At 39.6% G+C, this 20,250-nt stretch overlaps 2 protein-coding genes across 2 annotated transcripts; both read right to left on the reverse strand.

Annotated features, from left to right (window-relative positions):
* Window positions 1-285: 285 nt before the first annotated feature.
* Window positions 286-4,349, reverse strand: LOC139739135 (uncharacterized). Its single transcript, XM_071649753.1, has 3 exons — window positions 4,249-4,349; window positions 2,887-3,062; window positions 286-389 (listed from the first exon to the last, which is right to left on the reverse strand). The coding sequence occupies exons 1-3, from the start codon at window positions 4,347-4,349 to the stop codon at window positions 286-288; spliced, it is 381 nt and encodes a 126-aa protein (XP_071505854.1).
* A 2,515-nt stretch (window positions 4,350-6,864) lies between these two features.
* Window positions 6,865-12,458, reverse strand: LOC139739137 (uncharacterized). The gene is made up of 5 exons (XM_071649754.1): window positions 12,448-12,458; window positions 12,126-12,231; window positions 11,249-11,421; window positions 9,703-9,781; window positions 6,865-7,158 (listed from the first exon to the last, which is right to left on the reverse strand). The coding sequence occupies exons 1-5, from the start codon at window positions 12,456-12,458 to the stop codon at window positions 6,865-6,867; spliced, it is 663 nt and encodes a 220-aa protein (XP_071505855.1).
* Between the last annotated feature and the right edge of the window lie 7,792 nt (window positions 12,459-20,250).

Genomic DNA, 20,250 nt, shown 5'->3' on the forward strand with positions numbered 1-20,250 from the left:
GTCAACTCAAACATCAAGCTTTAACCCTATCTACACCAAGGAATGTGGACAGTATTTACAACACTACATAGTGTCCTATGTCAATAGGTACTCAAAGCACACAAAAGGTTCAGCCAGTTCAATTGCATAGTTAAATAGTTAGTGCACAGTTAGTCAAGCGTTTTGAACAGCAGTCTGAATAAAAGATCACAAACTATGTAATACAATGTCCTACAATTTACTTGCAGACTTAAAGAAGACATAAAACACGTACAAATAAAAGCACGGCTGTCGTGAGAAAAGTGTTTACTGATTTTGAAAGTAACGAGACAGGAGGTCAGAAATGGTCGTCTGTAGTGGCTGTATGTCCTCCTCCTGACACTTGGTGAGGGATTGAAGCTTGGCCAGGCCTATAGATGGAGAGACAAGATGGCAAATAGAATACATTTCAACTCTCACTAACACTCTGATCATGCATGGATCCTGACACGGTAGATTATGTCAGTTCAATTCAATTCAAGTTTTATTTTCCACTCATGGGGTGGAAGACCCTCGTCAGCCAAAGGCTGGTTTTCAGAGGGGTCCACACATACAGGTTGAAAATACAAACATTATACATACAGTATTACAAACATATACATCACATACGCAAAGAGCAGAAAAAAAAGTTTAAGCACCATGATTGGCATGTCATGCCAAACCAAACTCCTCTGAATGAGCACACATAACTTGTTATGACCACACTCTGTTCTTGGTTGTCAACAGTCATATTATTATTGGTTAACATTTTGCATAATTACTCTCTAAATAATTGCATCATATTTCTTTATTTTCAATACTGTATCTATTTTTCTTTGTCATGTTTTACTGACCAATCCATGTATCCCAACAAATATCTTCAACTTATAATCAGATGTGGTATTAATATTTGGAGACAAGCACTGCTTTGCCAATGGTACAACACACAAGCACATGCTAGAAATAAGCAATATATCATGAACATGTACATGTAATTGCGTGTTGTATTCTGACAACCATGGCATACATGTACTTTATGTGCAACCCCCATAAATGCGGTATCAGAGAAAGCCAAGGAAAGGAGTGATGGAAAAAAAAACAAGGAAAAGTAGAAATTACGCGGTGCGTAATACATGTCCCCGCCGGAAGTAGCATTTTGTAGCAAAATGTTCAATATAGGTCAAAAATCAAGGTCAAAGGTCAAAGAAGTCAAAGGTCAAAATTCTGTGTAGAAGTTTTGAAGCGCTCACCTAGTGCCATCACATAAAGCAAACGGAATCAAAATCGGGTAAGAAATGGCGAAGGAGTAGCATTTTGTAGCAAAATGTACAAAAAATGTAGGTAAAAAATTAAGGTCAAAGGTCAAAGAAGTCAAAGGTCAAAATTCTGTGTAGAAGTTTTGAAGCCCTCACCTAGTGCCATCACATAAAGCAAACAGAATCGAAATCGGGTAAGAAATGGCGAAGGAGTAGCATTTTGTAGCAAAATGTACAATACAGGTCAAAAATCAAGGTCAAAGGTCAAATAAGTCAAAGGTCAAAATTCTGTGTAGAAGTTTTGAAGCCCTCACCTAGTGCCATCACATAAAGCAAACAGAATCGAAATCGGGTAAGAAATGGCGAAGGAGTAGCATTTTGTAGCAAAATGTACAATACAGGTCAAAAATCAAGGTCAAAGGTCAAAGAAGTCAAAGGTCAAAATTCTGTGTAGAAGTTTTGAAGCCCTCACCTAGTGCCATCACATAAAGCAAACAGAATCGAAATCGGGTTAGAAATGGCGAAGAAGTAGCATTTTGTAGCAAAATGTACAATATAGGTCAAAGGTCAAGGTCAAAGGTCACGACTGAAATTCTGTGTAGAAGTTTCAAAGCTCCCATGTAGTGCTATCATATAAAGCAAACAGAATCAAAATTGGCTCATAAATGACAGAGAAGTAGCAATTTGAAGATTTTGATCACACACGGACGCACACACGGACGGACACACGGACACACGGACACACGGACACACAGACACACACACGTACGGAGCCCGTTTCATAGTCCCCTGCTCGAACTCGTTCGGCGGGGACAAATATGCATGTAAAAGTTTTGAGTGTGGGTTACATCATAAAGGCAGTAACCAACAATCAAAACTTTGTGATGATTTATTTGCAGAGATTAGAGCACACAACCTCCCTCTGTAATAAGATTCATGTACTACAGCAAAAGATTACTCCATGCTTAAACTGACTTTTGTACAATTGGCACAGCCAAACAAAGAGCTTAGTGAAAGTTTTACTGATTCTGGCAAAACATAACAAGTACAAATTATGAATTTAAAAAAATCTATGACATGCTTCCCAGAGCAGAAATATCAGTTGGTGACATATGCAAATTAGATGACATGATAATGTCATGAGCCTCAAAAGTCTTCCTTTCATGGGCATAAAAAACCTTCGATAATTCCCTTCTTTTTACATGAATTTGTAAAAAAGATGTATCCTTCATATAAAATAATGTTATATTTATTCAACAAAATGTGAATTTGTAAAGGAATGAGAGCTAATACTGCTAAACTTTAAAAAAAAAAAGTATATTCAATCAATATTTTCATGTGCGTATTAAACGGGAGAATTTTGAGGTAACAAGATTGTCATTACGTCTAATTTCCACACCCAATTGTTTACTGGTATCACTGATTCATAGAAACATGACAAACTGCATATTGCAAAAACTGTTAATCTACATGAACTTCTTCACTGTTCTGAATGTTTTCCCTCCCATTACCTTCATAAAAGTAAACTTGTATACAGAATGGGTGTGAAATTTCCTACTTTTTAAATACCTATAGTATAAATTACTTTCTTATGTACTGGTAGCATCAAGAAAATGTGCAGTAGCCACCTTACCTCCACAAGCCGTCATGATTTGGGCATTGCGATTCGGCTTGCCTGACATGGCAGCATCATTTTGCCCGATGCGCAGGAATACCTCAATGCTCTTCAGAGACTGTTTCAGGAAGTCTACTTGTTCTGGAGTCAGCACACCACAAATGGCAGGGATGGTGCCGACATCCACAAGGTACCTAACAGTAGTGAGTGAGGAGTAAAATGTAATTACATTGTAGGTCTTCTATCTTTATGATGCTTTTCTTTTGTAGAGTCAGGCATCTCTTGCAAGGCTTGCAAATAAGGAATCACGTGACTGAATCAAACTGATGTGATCCTCTTCAGCACAAAGACATACAATTAACTCATGGTTTCACAGCTACTAATATAGCAAGTTTTCATATTACATGGTATCAAACTGATGTGATCATCATCCTCATAAAAACATACAATGGACTCTTGCTATAGCCTATAAGGCATGCAGATATAGCAACCCCTAAAAATAACAAAGTACTGTATGCGCCAGACATTTTGCGAGGTTCTTATTTTCGTGAATTTCACCAGTTGGGTGCTATTAGCAAACTCGAAAACACATGAAAATATTACCTCTGATCTCGACATGAATGTGCCTTGCACACATGCACTTATCGGTATCAGTAATGACTCCACAATCGCAAAATTGACAACTTGCAAAATTGTCTAGAAGTCCCGATTCACAAAAACCTAGACTCACTAAATATATGGCAGGTACAGTATTCAGGTTCAGAGTGCATGTAGGATCATGTGACTTGTACTCGACTTTCCCTGTTGAGTCACAAGGGAAGCAAGCAATTTCTTTACGCATGTGCTGCACACTGGCACTGGTCTGACGGTCCAGGACCAGTAAAAATCACTGTCAGACCAGTAACTTTTCCAAGAGTAGACAAGTAAAAATAGAAAACATGGGTACCTAATGGCCCGACTGACAGGTCAGACCAGTAGAAAAAAATCGGTTAGTGTGCAGCCCTGCTTTATGTATGCATTTATAAATGTGTATTGCAGACATATGCTCGTCATATCAATGCTAAGCTGCAGTGAATCAAGAGACACGCACATTTAATTGTGAATATGAGGGAATAGATGAATTTGATTCGAGTTTGGATTTAGTCTATTGGCCACTGACGAGGCAATTAAAGTGCAAATCCACTTTTATGTTAGCTTTAATAAACAGACCAAAAAATTGTTGGATTCTGTGATATTCACACATAATCATGCTCTTACAAGAGAGTTATGTAAGGAGCAACAAATCTTCAACAAATCCTACAAAGACCAATTTTTTGACCGTTTCTAAAGCACCACACCAGAAACACAAAAGGCCATCAATCACAGTGAGAAACCAATTACCTTATTTGGTCAATATTTCCATCCACGGCCACGTTCCTGAGGAGCCACACTGCATCCTTTGCCGTTTCTGGCTCTCCTTTGTTTAGAACTGTGATCGCCATGGGAACAATGCCAGCATCTATAATAGCCTGGAAGGTAAACAAGGCAAGTGCCAAAGTGTGTCTCGCCCATTTGTGTAGAAGAAATTAATGTTTTTCTAAATCCCGGAAGTTCATTGACCCCACCTACGACCTTTGACTTTGTGGTGACCTTCAACTCCCCAAGGACATTTACCAGCCAAGTTCGGTCACAAATGGACATATCAATTATGGATCAAAAGTGAGATGACCCATAATCAAAATGCGCCGTAAAAACTTAACATTGGGCCCTAAAAGTTCATTGACTCGTGTCCGTGACCTTTGACCTCGTGATGACCTTCAAATCCCCAAGGGACATCTACCATCCAAGTTTGGTCACAAACGGACATACGGATCAAAAGTTATGAGCCATAATCGAAACGTGCCGTAAAAACTTAACATTGGGCCCTAAAAGTTTGTTGACCAGTGTTTGTGACCTTTGAAGTTGTGGTGACCTTGAACTCCCCAAGGGACATCTACCATCCAAGTTTGGCCACAAAAGCACATACATATCAAAAGTTGTGAGCCATAATCGAAATGCGCTGTAAAAACTTAACATTGGGCCTTAAAGTTCATTGACCCCTGCCTGTGACCTTTGACCTTGAGGTGACCTTCGTGTACAATAAAATGTGACCCGCTACAACAAAATGGTCCTAAAGTCGCGCACGGTCAAAGACGTGAAAATCGAGTTTGAAGTCAGAGCATCATAATTGGTCAAAACTTACGATTTTCTGAATTTGACATATTATTAGAGTCTGACATGTCTTCTATCATCTGTCGAAATTTTGAAGCAAAACGATGAAAGGAAAGACCATAAAATAGCGTTTTTCTGGGCCATGTTTTTTTGGTGTTTCAACGAAGCAGAAACTGGTTCGAACATTTGGATTGAGCGCCACAGATAGGCTCCGCCCCTAACAACGACCAGAGTGATCTCATTGGTCAGTTTGCTGCTTGCCGCTAACCGAAGCGTGAAGCTCGCACACTCCCCAGTCGACTGGTGCGTGGTGGCGGGGTGCGCTATGCCCAGCCGCTTCTCCTGGAATCCTGGTCACTGATTGGTCGGTGAGGAGACCGCCGACGCTGTGTTTGAATGAGCATTGCGGGGGCTGCTAGGGCTTACCTTCTATTGTCCGGAGGTGAATACTGACTTGCGTGTCCCTTGGTCGTGATTGCATCGCAAGGAGAACTTTTAGGGCGCTTTTCTCGAAACAGTGATTTCCCAGACGTCTCGACATGCTCTCTTTTAAACATCGATATCTCCGCAGCCGATTATTTTTATAAGATGTGTTATATATCAATTTAAAGCGGAAAGATTAGGGAATTGTGTCATGCAATTTTCAAATAATCGACCTCGCCCGACTTTAGGATCATTTTGTTGTAGCGGGTCACAAATGTATAACTTTGTATAACCACTCTTCCCTCCAAGTTTGATTGAAATTAAAGTCCTCAGTAGAGAGTTATTCAAGTTTTTGTAGCGTTACGGACGGACGACAGACGGACGACAGACGGACGACGGACGGACAGAAACCGCAGGCGATCCCTTAAGTCTCCCCGCACCTCCGGTGGGCTCGACAAAAAACAAGGGGCCAACATGCATCACTTCTGCAAGATGTAGTATGATGCACATACCATGGACACCAGATGGTGAATGACTGCATTAGCTCACTCGAGCCTTTGGCACATGTGAGCTGATAAAGTGAGACGAATTACCTGTCAGTTACAGAAAAATATGAAAATTCTAAAATAAGTTAAACTAAATCACCCAAATTCACAAATGTGGCTTAAACTTAGACCATGGTACAAATCTAGACTATGGTCTAAAATAAGCATGATGTAGGTGTAGCTGTGACATGCACATATCAACATGTATTTGGTATTGGACATCTGTTGGCATACGCAATCTGTCAATCATATTTACGTAGAAGAAATTTGCACAGACCATGGTTTCGATTTAAACCACCTTTGCGAATTCAGACCAATGTTTCTGAACATAATGCATGCTCTACTTACAATATCATTATACGTAACTGTAGAAACAAGCTACTTCTAAGTAATAATCATAATAATCATTACATCATGCATTGCATATATCAAACATCAAAATTAAGTACACATCCACATGACTGAAAACAGTAGTTTTGTTCGAGCCATTTCTCTAAACAGAAGGACTATCTACTGTAAAAGCAGATATTTTCGCGCGACTAATTTTTCGCGCTTGGATGGGTAAGAAGAGTTTGGCATGTTTTTAATTCCGCGGAATCAAGACATCACGCAGGGGAACATATGGCAAACAAAAATATTCGCGTGCTTTTATTTTCGCGCTAGTTTATGGTTGCGCGAAATGCGCGAAAATTTCAACACCACGAAAGTTTCCACTTTTACAGTATTTGACAGAAGGAAGCAAGTGCCATATTTGATATACAAATAACAATTTATGTAATAAGTAACTGGCTATCCTAAAAGTTTACAGTATTTTGAGTAGTACAGTATTTAGATAACCTTATATTGAGAAATTATTAAAGTTTACAATGGAGATCTGAGAGAAAAACATATTTTGCCCATTTACTACGAAACTCCTTTCTGCCACTTGTTTTATCCTGTTGTCAAAGTAGGGCAGTGTGCTGGAAAACTGCCCATGACTGCTTGAACTGAAAGAACACTCCCTGACCTTGATATGCTCCCTGCCATCTCCTGCGATGTTTGACACGGCAAGAAGTGTTCTCATGACTATTTTCTTATCAACATGTTCCAGCAAGTCTTTGAACTTTTGAAGTGCTCCACTCCCAAGAATAGCCTGAGGTGGTAGAAAAGAAGAATATGATACAGTTTTGAGAAATAAATTCAATTCAATTCAATTTTCATACTTCATTTGTCGACAAGATCATTTTTTTTTGTAACAGAATACATATCTTTATCTCTAAAATCTCTAAAATTGTCTGTGGATGCAATATCTGCAGCATCACAAGTGAGCCCATCACAGCCAACTAGCCAACTATCGACTGCAACAGATGCGTGCTTGCCATTTGTTTACAGAACAAGTGTTTTCCCATGGAAGAACATGCATTCCAGAAAATGTTGTGCACATGAAATAACATTACGAATGGTCTGCTATCAATTACATTATGTGTATCCAGATGCTGAGCTGTATTTGACTAACCTGTTTGCAATACATTAGATATACAAATATATACAGCTGACATGATGTTTTCAATAGCTGATTGGTGCTATTCCCTCTACCTTCTATATTAACTGATTAGGCTATGATCGCACATGAAACCTGCCAAACATATCAAATGTAATTCATCAACTAACCACTTTATTCATGAAAGGAATACAGAATGAGCAATACATGTACTCTACCCAGAGCCCAAAATCACCTGCAGTGTTGGTTTAGTATTTGTGTAAGGCACTACATAGTTGTATTTGATGTATCAGCTGCATGAATAAAGTAATGCATTATATTTTGCACAAAAGGTTTACACTTAATTGTGCAGTACCATAGCGAATGAAGTACAAAGCAGATTGGTCTTTTTCTGTTTCCATATGAACTGCAGTTTTTACAACTAATGATACCTACGACTCTGTGCTGCTCTTTGTTAAATAGCTCCCCAATTTACTCGATTTTTTTCTTTTTAAAAGCAGTTAGACATGGAAAACTTGTGATCAATTCAACTTATGAATTGGTTCCTTTCTGAAGAAATGATACCACTACTGTGTTCTAATTCCGTGAATATTATTTTACAGCACTATAATGGCGTAAATCCGTACTGAGGAGTGGGGGGATGATCGGCGATAGTCACCATCACCATGATTACAAGCCCATAACCGGACCGGCGCAGCCTTGGTGGGGGGAAGAGAGAGAAAAGCTTGGTGCCCCCCCCCCCCCCCCCCCACACACACACACTTTACAGGGATCGAATGTTCCACTCTTTTGCATGAAATATATATGAAGACTTTTTGTTCTTGTTGTTGCTTTTTTTTTTTCTTGTCAGATGACTTTCGACGGAAAATCAGACCTTAAAAGTATGAAGACCTTTTTCGTTTCTGACATATCTATGCGAGGGAGCGGGGGGAGGGGTATCCCCCCTCCCACACGAGGAAGATTCTGCATTTTCAGACCTGAAATTCAGCAATCTGGTGCACATTTTTGGTGAAATTTTGGATTTTTTTTCCATGAGGGAAATAGTAAAATTTTGAAGTGTTGCCCTTGACCTTTGACCCCATGAACCCTATATTCTCAAAAAAATTCCCTAAAAGTAAAAGTGCACAAAGTCTATCCAAAGGGATCCAGTATAGCGGAGCTTTTGCATGTTTATGATTGCAATTCAACGATCTGGTGCATAGTTCTGGCAGTACAATTTGTATTTGGACAATTTTCCATAAAGAAAGTTCGAGATTTGTCCTCATCTCGGGAATTGCTTGGGGGACAAATGATTTGTCTGCCCTAACACTCCCCCCCCCCCCCCCCCCCCCCCCCCCCCCGTAAATACACGTATTTTGTAGATGGTCCCAAGTTGCTCACGTCATAGCATGTTTACATGTAGGTCTATACTGTTTGATGTTGTCAATGTCTGGACCATAACATACAGTATATGTCGATATTACTTTCTTCACAAGTGAGCGAAGCGAGCTAGCGCTTGAGAATATCATGAATACATTATCCTACAAGATAGAATACTGTTGAACTCTGTTACCTGTATACATTATCCTACAAGATAGAATACTGTTGAACTCTGTTACTCTGTTATCCTACAAGATAGAATACTGTTGAACTCTGTTACCTGTCTGAAGGCGGGCGTACGAACGTCATGCAATATGCCAAAATTGATGCAATCACATTTCTGCTTCCTCCATTTTTTTTTCTTTCAAATTTCAGGGGGGGGGGGGGATGATTGTACAGGCCATCCCCCCCCCTCCTCCATTTCAGAGGGGATTCATATGCCCCATTCCCCCCCTCCCCCCCCCCCCCCCGATTTACGCCCATGAGCACTATAGTATGCAAATGACTCTCTTTACTTATGAATGCCATGACGCACAGAGAAGTAATTGTAACTTGCACTCATGGTAAGTGTAATTTATCTGCTAGCTAGCAATTTTTCCATACACTGCTTCAAATTTCAATTGTAGTGTTGTTGTTTTTATCACTCTTCTTTTACTTGAAGTCAGGCCAATCAAGTAATCATTACATCGTATTAGAAGCCTGGTACTATCATTAACAATGCATCTACTTGGAATCCACACTTAGGCACAGTCTGTAGGATTGCAAAATTATGACAGTATTTTTGCTTCTGGTGGCAGAAACACACATCACATCTTAGAATAAAGATAACCTACGTACCTGTGTTTGTGAGATGCTTCCATGAGAGATAGCTCCAAGTGTTGCTAATGCAGCATTAACAACCTTCTGGTCGGCATGACTGCATGGCAAAAAGAAAAAGCCAGTAAAAAACAAACATTTATCAAACATTGCTCTTTCTCTTAAATGTGAACTCTGTGCAATACATAAAATGAGGATGATTAATCTACATGCATCTCACCTGTGAGTGATCATTATAATCCAAGTTTAATGCAATTTATCTTGTTGCATATCAAAAATCAATTTCTAATGTGAGAGGTGAAGGGGAGCTGATTACACAAACTAAAGAATGACTTTCTAACAGAAATGGTGACACTTGGGATTGAAACCCTGGAGTTCATACTGAGTTGTGCTGATATGAGGTGAAAGTATCTGATATTATGACACAGGAGTTTGTGAAAGAATGGCTAACAATATAATATTTATTACAATATCACAAGCCAATTTAAGATTATTATTTTTCTTTCTGAACATTTACAACATGTTTTGTATTTTCAAGTGGATTTTCATCAGATTTCTGCGCTACAATCCAATATCCCCTGACCACTGAAGAGAACCAACTAGTAATCAGGGTTTGACTATTATTTTCTACGCAGTTCATAGGATTTATCCACCATTATATTTTGGATCAAAAATTCATCCTCTAATGATTGGTTGAAAGAGCTTCACGTGATTGTAGGTATTTTCAGCTATTTCAGAAAGTTGACACTGTATAAAGTACTATCTGCAAAATGACAATTTTTTTTTTTTGCAAAATTTGCAAAATTCTGACAACATTTTGCAAATAGTATACTATTTGCAAAATGATGTCACAAAGCAATTCTGAAATTGTGCGCAGCTTTGCACCGTCACTCTGTGAAATGTATCAATGTCTAGCAAAACAATTGTGACGCCACATAGCAATTTTGACATTGCGCTTTGCTCGTACCGTCACTAGGTGAAATGTATCAATTTCTAACAAACAATTGTGACATCATACAAACATTTCTGACATTGTGCATTGCTTCGCACCTTAACACCATGCATTGCGCTTGTCAAATGTAAAATTTTTAACCCACATCGTGCACAGCGACATGCTTCTTTATGGTATATTTCATGGCACAGTCAATGTAGGATCCCTTCACAACATTGCATCCACCAGACGACTTATCGCTTTGCATTTCCCCAAATCTCCCCTTCTTTTCGATTGAATCTTTTATCCAAAATATAAAACAAATATACTTCACCTAATTTTGAGTTTCGTGTTCAAACTATAGGCCTCGGTGCCTCAAAAAGAACTATTCATTTCAGGGCTGCGCCCCTCAGTGAATAGTTCTTTTGGAGTCACGTCTGCCCATTGTTTTAACAAGAAACTCAAGTATATTTGTATGCTAGATTCATTCATTCTTTCAAGCATTTTGTATCAATATGAGTAGGCCATTCATGTCATTTATGTGTAACTAAGCATTAACTGATATAAGATGCAGCTATGAAGATGCAGTGTATGATACCAATAGAAACAAACATGATATCATTGATGACACATTACCTGAGAAGTGACACCAACTTCCTGCAAATGCTGTCCTCATGTGTAGTGCAAAATGCAGCAATGCGATTGTATGGTCCGTAAGCAATGTAATCCAGGGCCCAGCAGGATTTCTCAACAACCACTGGATGACTGTGAGACAGGAGCTTACCCAATGGTAGGATGAAGGGTGCCACCTGCATTACAAACAAACAAACAAAAAACAACAACAATTGAACAAACACTCACAAAAAAAAATTAACATATTACAGGGGCGGATCCAGGAATTTTGTAAAGGGGGGGCGTAACTAATATTTCTGGTGCCACTTCCGGGTTTCGTTTCCTTTTTTTCTTTTTCTTTTTTGTTTTTGTTTTTAACGATAAATATTAAAAGGGGGGGGGGGGGAACGTGAGCCTCTTGCGCCCCCCTCTAGATCCACCACTGTATTATACATGATGAACATTAGCCGACATTGCCTTGAGAGATACGATGTTAGCAAATCTTGTCTGATGTTGTCAGTGAACTTTCTGCACTTGTTACTCTGTACATGAATGGCCAGTTTCATGCATCCTATTGGGCCATGCAATAATTTTCTGTTTTGTTTTATTTTGTTTTGTTTTGTGCATGTGTGTGTGTGTGTGTGTGTGTGTCAAGAGAGGCAGTGCCCATCACTGTTTTGGTCAAAGGTCAATGTTCCCTATCCCTCTTTGATGATGGGAAGAATCTCAGGGCAGAACCAGCAAACTTAGCGCTTAGAAATTTCACTCTCTTTTTTTATGATTTAGAGTCATTTTGTGATTTTTTGTCTTTTTTTTTTTTTTTGGTAAGAGCCAAACATGTGCATGCATGTGTTGGGGAAAGGGGTGTGGAACTATATTCATCATCAAATATCAGTCTTACCTTGTTTGATTCTGGAAATGGAAAAGCTGTTCTGAAACAGTTTGCAATGAGGGAGATCCCACAATCCAAAACTTCATGGGGGGCCTCATCAGCTGCTTCTAGTAGTCTGCGATGAAAATGCAACAACAAGGGTCAAATACTGTCTTTGTGCACCAGAATATTAACTACTTCACAGATATTTCAGTCAGACTGTCCTACAATAAATTCTTCAGCAATTACATCCTGTTTGGAGAATGATTGATATAGCACCATATGACTAAAGAACACTGCAATGATGTAACGATGTTGAAATAAAATGCCGATAGAGAATATTGTGCTATACCCTGACAACATATTTGTGGTATGTGTCCTGTACAATTGTACCATGAATGTTGTCAGAGATATACGATTGATAAATTTTTTAAATCCTCCTATGTCTACACTGCTACAGTATCACCTCATACACCACTGTGTAAATCACATCCACTACTGCAGTAGACAGATCCTATGAGCAATTTTATTTGAACAATACAACTATCTTTCTTAATACAAATTTGATACAGGGCTATAAAAACAAAATACAGTCAATGTCTTTCTTTCTTTCTTTCTTTTAAATGAGGGTTTTTAGCAGTCCCTTGCATTTCCAACAACTATGTTTCGGAGTTTACCATAAAGATATAGCATTTATTTGTATCTCTGTTAACAATTTCCTGTTTCTTTATTACATGTTACTATGTTTATTACATTGTTGTACTGATTTTGTGTGACACACTTAGACATTTCACTGTATCTTCAATTTGTTGGAGATGAAATAAAAGAACTTAAATGTCACATACCTTGACACTGGATAAGATGAACATTGAGGGCAATATAAAAGTTCCTATTTATCCTCTTCTTACAATATAATGTACGCGAATCCTAAAATTTCCATAAATAGAATAATTTTCTTCAGTTCCATCCGATTCAAGCAATGCAAGGTTGACTGTATAGATCATGCACTATTTCAAGCTTCAAGGAATTATAAATTCCTTTAGTCACAGAAATAGAACTATTCTTGTCACTTCTGATTAAATAAGTTTTACATCCTCTCAGTGCACGGTATATATACCATATTTGTGTAATTTTTCCAAGATTGTGGATTTTGCCACTGACTAGGTTCCAACGGGCAGTGGGTTTCTTTCGCACTATACCAGAGATTCCCGCTCTCCCGCTTATCGACGGGAGATCTCCCGCCAAAGGCCCATTTTTGCAGGATCTCCCGTTCTCCCGCTTGAGATTTAATCTCTCCCGCTTGAAATGATTTCTTACTTAATTTCACTGTATGTTGAAAAATAAGCCTTAAATAGCGCGAGAGAGCATCGAGAACCCTATACTGCAAGGGACTTTGCGCTTGTGATGTGCGCGAGCGCACATCAAGTTGGAGTCTCCCGTTTGCGAGGGGTCTCAGGCGGGAGAATCTCCAGATCAGAAGATGCTTGTGGTTGGAGTCTCTGCTATACTTTACCTGAGAAGCACATCACTGACTCCAGAATCCAGAACCTTGTCTCTCATTTCTGCACACGAACCCGCAAGATTCCTCAATAAATCGAATGCCTGTATTATGAAGAGAAGAACATGAACAGATGCCTTCATACATTTCTTCAATGGTCACACAGAAACATCTTGTGGATATTATTCAAGTACATTTCTAGTCAGAAAGTGCAACTTTTGCATTTCACATTAAGTCCCTTATGTTCACTGATTGGTGATTTCTTCAAGGCAATGGTATAGTCAGTCATATTTGCTTAGACAATCTTGCCACGTACGTGACCCAAAATAATTCTACCTGCCACTTGACACTTTTGCCGTGCACTCATTAAGTTTCCAGCTCTGTTACTCATCATGCAGTACCAGAAAGTATCACTCTTGAAGGAATATTACATTACTGGCTCCGACAAACATAAAACAAACCTTTTTTTGGGGGGGGGGGGGGGGGGGGTGGGGGCAACTGTTACAGCCAGGGGGACTGGGACCAGGAACCATGGATTGGGAGTCCATTGGCTTAATCCACTGAGCCACAAGAGCTCCTCTAATTCCCCAAATACGTATGACCAAAAAAGAACAAATTACGATTTGGCCAATGAAGAAGTACATGTATACTCGACATGATGAGAGAACACATGCCTCTCATCTAACTCTGACAATCATTGTGACTTTCAAACTGTGGAAAGATATCTCACAACTCACCCCCTCCTGGGCCTTTTGGTCACTGGAAGAGGCTAACTTGACAAGAGATGGTACGATCTCTAGACTCATCAGTGTCTCACATTGGTCTGAATCATAGAAAGTGATATTAACCAGCATCCAACAGGCTTCCCACTGTAGGTTAGACAGAGATATGAATGAATGGATTGACGGCTAGGTATCCTACTGATGACTTAATAATGAACATCTATACACACACATTCAAACCTGTACGCAAATACATTTACATGTGAACTGTACATACATATGTACACAAACACACACACATACACCTGTAGGCCTTACACACGCATACAAGGACAATCCATAAAACACAGAATGAAATTACAAATGAACATAAACTCACTTTAGTAAAAGACAAAAATAGTCTTCAGCTTCAGTTGATCTACACACACTCATAACTGCTATATCTTGCCCAATATAAATATTGCATAACATGACAAAAATACCAAGCAACAATAATTTTTTTTTTTTTTGGTACATATTTAAGTCCATGGCATCTCAGAAATGCCTGTATGTTTTCTCTTTTTTTTTTTTTTTAATTTTACATTACTCTGGCAATTTGTCTGAAGCTAGTGATTTCCCATCTTAACCCACTGAGGACAAGTCCCCAGTATACTTGGGCAAGTGCCTATGGGAAATGTGTGTTGTAGCAAAATCAGCCCATCCTTAATGGGTTAAGTAAAAGGATTGAGACAAAGTGGTATCACATTTTCATTTTATGGTGGTCCAAGCCAAGGCCTGAATATAGCAACAACGATGATTCAGGGTAGTTTGATTGGGAAACTGCAGGTTTTGTTGCAGAGCTTGTGGGAACAATGTCCCTGGATGGTGACACCATCAAAGAACTGTCCAAAACAACAGGAGGACTTCTGCATGCTGCATAGCAATACATGCAATGAAGTATATGTTATTTATTGGAGCAGTCAATGAACCCCAGAGACTCCAACTCTCCCGTTTTCGACGGGAGATCTCCCACCGAAAGCCAATTTCTGCAAAATCTCCCATTCTCCTGCTTGAGATTTAATTTCTCCCGCCCTCGCTCTGTGTCTCCCGCTTGAAATGATTTCTTACTTTAATATCATTGTATGTTGAAAAATAAGCCTTAGATAGCACGAAAGAGCATCTAGAACAGAGCTTCAAGGGCCCTTAAGCGGGCCCTGGACCCAGGCCGCAAGAAACTTCGCGCTTTCCGCTCGTGATGTGCGCACATCAAATTGGAGTCTCCCATTTGCTAGGGGTTTCAGGCGGGAGAATCTCCCGATCAGAAGGTGCTTGGGGTTGGAGTCTCTGGAACCCTGAAGATAAAATCACTGGTATTGAACAGATATTAATCTCTTACAGGCAGTTTTGTTGTGTCCTCATTCTTCAACAGCGACACCAACTTGGGGACAATGCCGAGCTCCACCGCTTTGCTGACAACCTCCACAGAATGACATTTAGCTGTGCATGGCAACAAACAAAGTTACAAAATATGGTTGTGCAAATTCACAATGCAGTGGTATCACTTCACAGTAAGTAAGAGAAAAGTTGAAGGACTGTATCAACACTTTTTCTGGTTTATAATATGGAGTCTGAGTGGGCAAGTAAAATTACATTGCATCATTCTATGGACTGCTTGCAACATGTACCGGTACACATGTTACAGAACATACAACAGATATTTCAAACAGCCCAAGTTCTATCCCTCATAAGGATAAATACTTCTTTTCATGCTGAACTTTTTAATCTTTATTGACTATCAAACTGGATTGCACATCCATGCATGACATACAAGTCGTTGATGACTAGGATCATACACAGTGTTTTAACTTGTTTGTTTTATAAACATAACAAGAAATGCACTTACTGCAAGAACTGCATATGAAGTGTTTTATTTTAGTGAGAGTGTCTGGAAGCTGACTTGGGTCATCCGTGTCCATTTTGCCAATCAGGTTCTCCAGTTTTGACAGCTTTAGGAAAAAAGAGAGAAAAATGAGAACAGCAAAGGCAACATATTATTTATGTTGATGGAGGGCAATTTGTCAATCAGTTACAGCAAAGGCGACTGATTCAAAAATGTTGTTTCACTGTCAGAAAATTTACATGGTGTATAAAATAATTATTTTCTGATGGACATTCACAATGGAGGTGCTTGGTTGGGAAGAATCAGTTGAACAGCTGGCAAGGGCGAATGAAGTGCGATGGTAAGGGCATGTGTTGAGGAAAGATTATGACCATCTTTTATGAGGAAAGTACTAGATTTAAAATGAATGAGATACAAGAAGACATGGAAGAGTCAGATGGAGGAGGAGCTTGGATCACTACATATGATTATTGGAAAGTTGATGTCGCAAATCAGGTAAGATTGTGTGAGTACCAGTCGTTGCTGTTAGAGTGAGGTGAATTCAGCCACCCCAGCTATGTGGGACAAACCCGGATCAAAACTGGATGATAATTACACAGGGCGCATCCATTAAATAATTCGAGCATATTACGGGCAGGAAATAGGTCATTGTCAATGATTTCATCCCATAAAAGGAAGTTTGAATCAATGATTGTGTTCCTAACATCAGAAATTCTCCAGTTTCAGGATGAAAATGATGATACTGTTTGTAATTAATTTTGTAATTTTTTTTTTTTACTGTAAAAAAAGCAATGCTAATTTTTCAGCAATTCTGATGGAATTTACATGGTATCTCTAGCATCAAATGGTATCGGTACACAAATTTACAAAGGGTCAGTCTGTCAACATGAAAAAAAATATGATATTGACAACATATTGAATACATTTAACCCTAACTAGGCCGGGGGGGGGGGGGGGGGGGGGGCCTCCAAGGCCCCCCCTCGACGTTCCGCGCGATGTATCGCAATCGCAAAAAGCTATCGCCGCGACGTTTTATGACTTTTTTCTTTCAAGTCTCCCGCATCTTTTGACACCAAATTTGCAACGCCCGGGCGCGCGGTTCTGAAGTTACACCTAAATATGTACATGCATGTTAGACCAAAAATTGCTAAAAAACGTTAATTCGTGTACAATTTCAATGCAAACTGTGCTTACTGGCAAATTTCAATGCAAACTGTGCTTACTGGCAAATTTCATAAAAGCATGATTATTTTGGTGTTTTATTGATTAAAATCAATGAATAACATATTTTCTTGTTCAGAGCGATGTCGCGGACAAATTTCATCGAAAAAACAATGGAAAACATAAAGTCGAAAAAACAAAGAAATACATAAGAAATTTAAAAAAACAATAAAATACTTAAGAATTTTTTCTGATACAATCTTTTTTTATTACATTTGCTAAGGACACTAAAAAGAATATTTACACAGAAGATGTGCCTGTTTTGAGCTTTTTTTTGGTGATTTATACCAAATAGTCTGATTTTATGCATCATCATGCATAAATTAGCATGATTTAGCATAAATGGTGATTTTTTGAAAAATTAACTTCACGGTATTTTAGATTACATCATAGGCAATGTGTATGCCAATTTTCGTCGCGATCGCGCGGTCAACGGTATCAACTACCTAAATAGCCCGGCCTAGTTAGGGTTAAGTGGCTTTAACCATAGATATATATGATTTACAAAGAAAAAAAAACAGCAATAGGCAGTCTTCTCTTATTCATCATAAACATGTTCTATGTACCGGTACTGTGCTATTCTAAATTTTCTTTCCCCATGAGAATATGATAAAAACAAGTACAATGCATACAGTTGTACATTTAGGTATGTGGAACGAGCCTGGCAAGTTAATTACCAAATGCAGAGACTCCAACTCTCCCGTTTTCGACGGGAGATCTCCCGCCGAAAACACATTTTTGCAAAATCTTCCGTTCTCCCGCTTGAGATTCAATTTCTCCCGCCCTGGCTCTGTGTCTCCCGTTTGAAAGGATTTCTTACTTATTGCTATTGTACGTTGAAAAAATAAGCCTTGGATAGCACCAGAGAGCATCTAGAACCCTAGGAACTTCGCACGACACATCAACTTGGAGTCTCCCGTTTGCTAGGGGTTTCAGGCAGGAGAATCTCCAGATCAGAAGGTACTTTGGGTTGGAGTCTCTGCAAATGAATTGGAGTGATGCTTTTAGCACTTGAATAAGCATTACTGGTACACTAAATGTTGAACAGAGCTTCAGTCATTACCGCTGTGTCCACAGACACTGGGGTGGAAGTGGAAGCATCATTTTTTCCATCAGGTTTTTGTCCTTCCTTGTCCTCTGTGGTGATATCAACTTTTCCCAAAGAGCTCTCCTCACTTTGGGACTGTTCTGCTCTTCTCTTCGTCTCCAAAAGTGCCTTGCGTGTTCGTCTAGTTATGACCTTAAATTAAAACAAAAACAAACAAGAAAGGAACATGAAATTAAACAGAGACAGAGCAACAAATACAGGATTCTCAATCGCACCATCTGTTTCCCTGCATCATAAATGCATTCCCTACACTGCGTCCAGCCTCAACGCTAAGGATCAGGAGCGCCCAGGGGTTATTCAGTCCCCAGAGATTGCACATCTATATTATTGTTAAACATTCAAAACTGTAGGACTCAAAGATATATGCACGGGGGGAGAGTGAGAAGAGAATGTCATATGAATTATGATACATGTATCAAATACTTCAGGATTATTAAATTCCTTGGTAGTCACTACCTAAATTCTGCAAAGTATAATGAGGGTGAGACTAAACTTTGGGGCACCCCATTGAAACATTGTCATTGTCCGGTTGTTATTTTGACTGGAGACTGGAGTGTGGGAGCTTTCGTGCTGGTTGCATTGATTACACACAGATTAGGGTGAATACTTGACCGAAAGATCAGTCTGTATCTGGTCATCGGGGAAATGTTCCATGGAGACTGCATCTGGCTTCACGGATCCCCTCCTTATAGTCTACGGAGGAGAGCGATAACGTAAAAGAAATAAAAGACTCTTCCGGACAGACGGATCTTTCTGTCTAACTAGCTAGTTAGGTGAATACATAAGTTTAACCCTGTTTCATTGAGGGGCAATTTGACCAGCTGGTACTCTGGTACGTGTTGGGGTCGCTGTAACTGCGACAGCCGCCACACTGCGTGTGGCGCCTGGCGGCGCGGTCTCCGGGGCTAGGGTCGCTGTAGCCCCGGAGACCGCGCCGCCAGGCGCGGTCCTGGCGGCTTCCCCGCAGTTTCGCTTATGTTAGTTCCTAAGTATTCTGTGCGCTTGTGCAAGTGATTGTGAATTCTGTGAACATCGGTGAGCTGCTTATAAGACATCATTTTGTGCATCACAAGCAATGAAATGCATCAAACAGTCGCCGATGATAGTCATTTAGGTTTCATCGACCCATGTAAGTAATCCTAGTAGTTTCTGTTGAAAAATTAAGGAAATATAGCGCCGCAAAGGCACCCGTTTGTTCAACATGAAGATCTTTTATGGGAGCACGGCGCAGCCGCCACACTGCGTGTGGCGGCTGTCGCAGTTAGGGTCGCTGTTGCCGTTATGCTAGGAAAATGAACTTTTATTGATAGCCATATTATTGATATACATACCTTGGATGCAGACATCACATTTTCCTGTGGTCTTCTTGCTTGTCCTTGAACACCTTTACCTTCTTGCGATGCCAACTTGGCTTTCAGCCGATCTATCTCTCGCGTCACATTTTTGCGATCATTTCCCTTCTTTCTTCTCGCGGTTGCTTTATTTTTTGTTGAACTTGTGGACAAGGTCATTGTCTGCTTTTTCCTTGATCTATTTAGATTCATCTTCCTGCTTTGTCCAGCACTTGCTGCGTTATTTCCATCTCTTTTCTTTCTGATTCCCACCATGTTTAATTTTTCATTCGCAAGCGATCAAAAAAGATATTTATATCAAGCATACCATTCAAATAACACTGTGTCTGTTACCAGGGCAGTGCGTATTTCACCGCGGAAATGTAAAGTGAAAAT

The sequence above is a fragment of the Diadema antillarum genome, unplaced genomic scaffold (assembly GCF_040938485.1).
Source record: "Diadema antillarum isolate AM-2024a unplaced genomic scaffold, OU_Dant_1.0 seq00000783_RagTag, whole genome shotgun sequence".
Taxonomy (NCBI): domain Eukaryota; kingdom Metazoa; phylum Echinodermata; class Echinoidea; order Diadematoida; family Diadematidae; genus Diadema; species Diadema antillarum.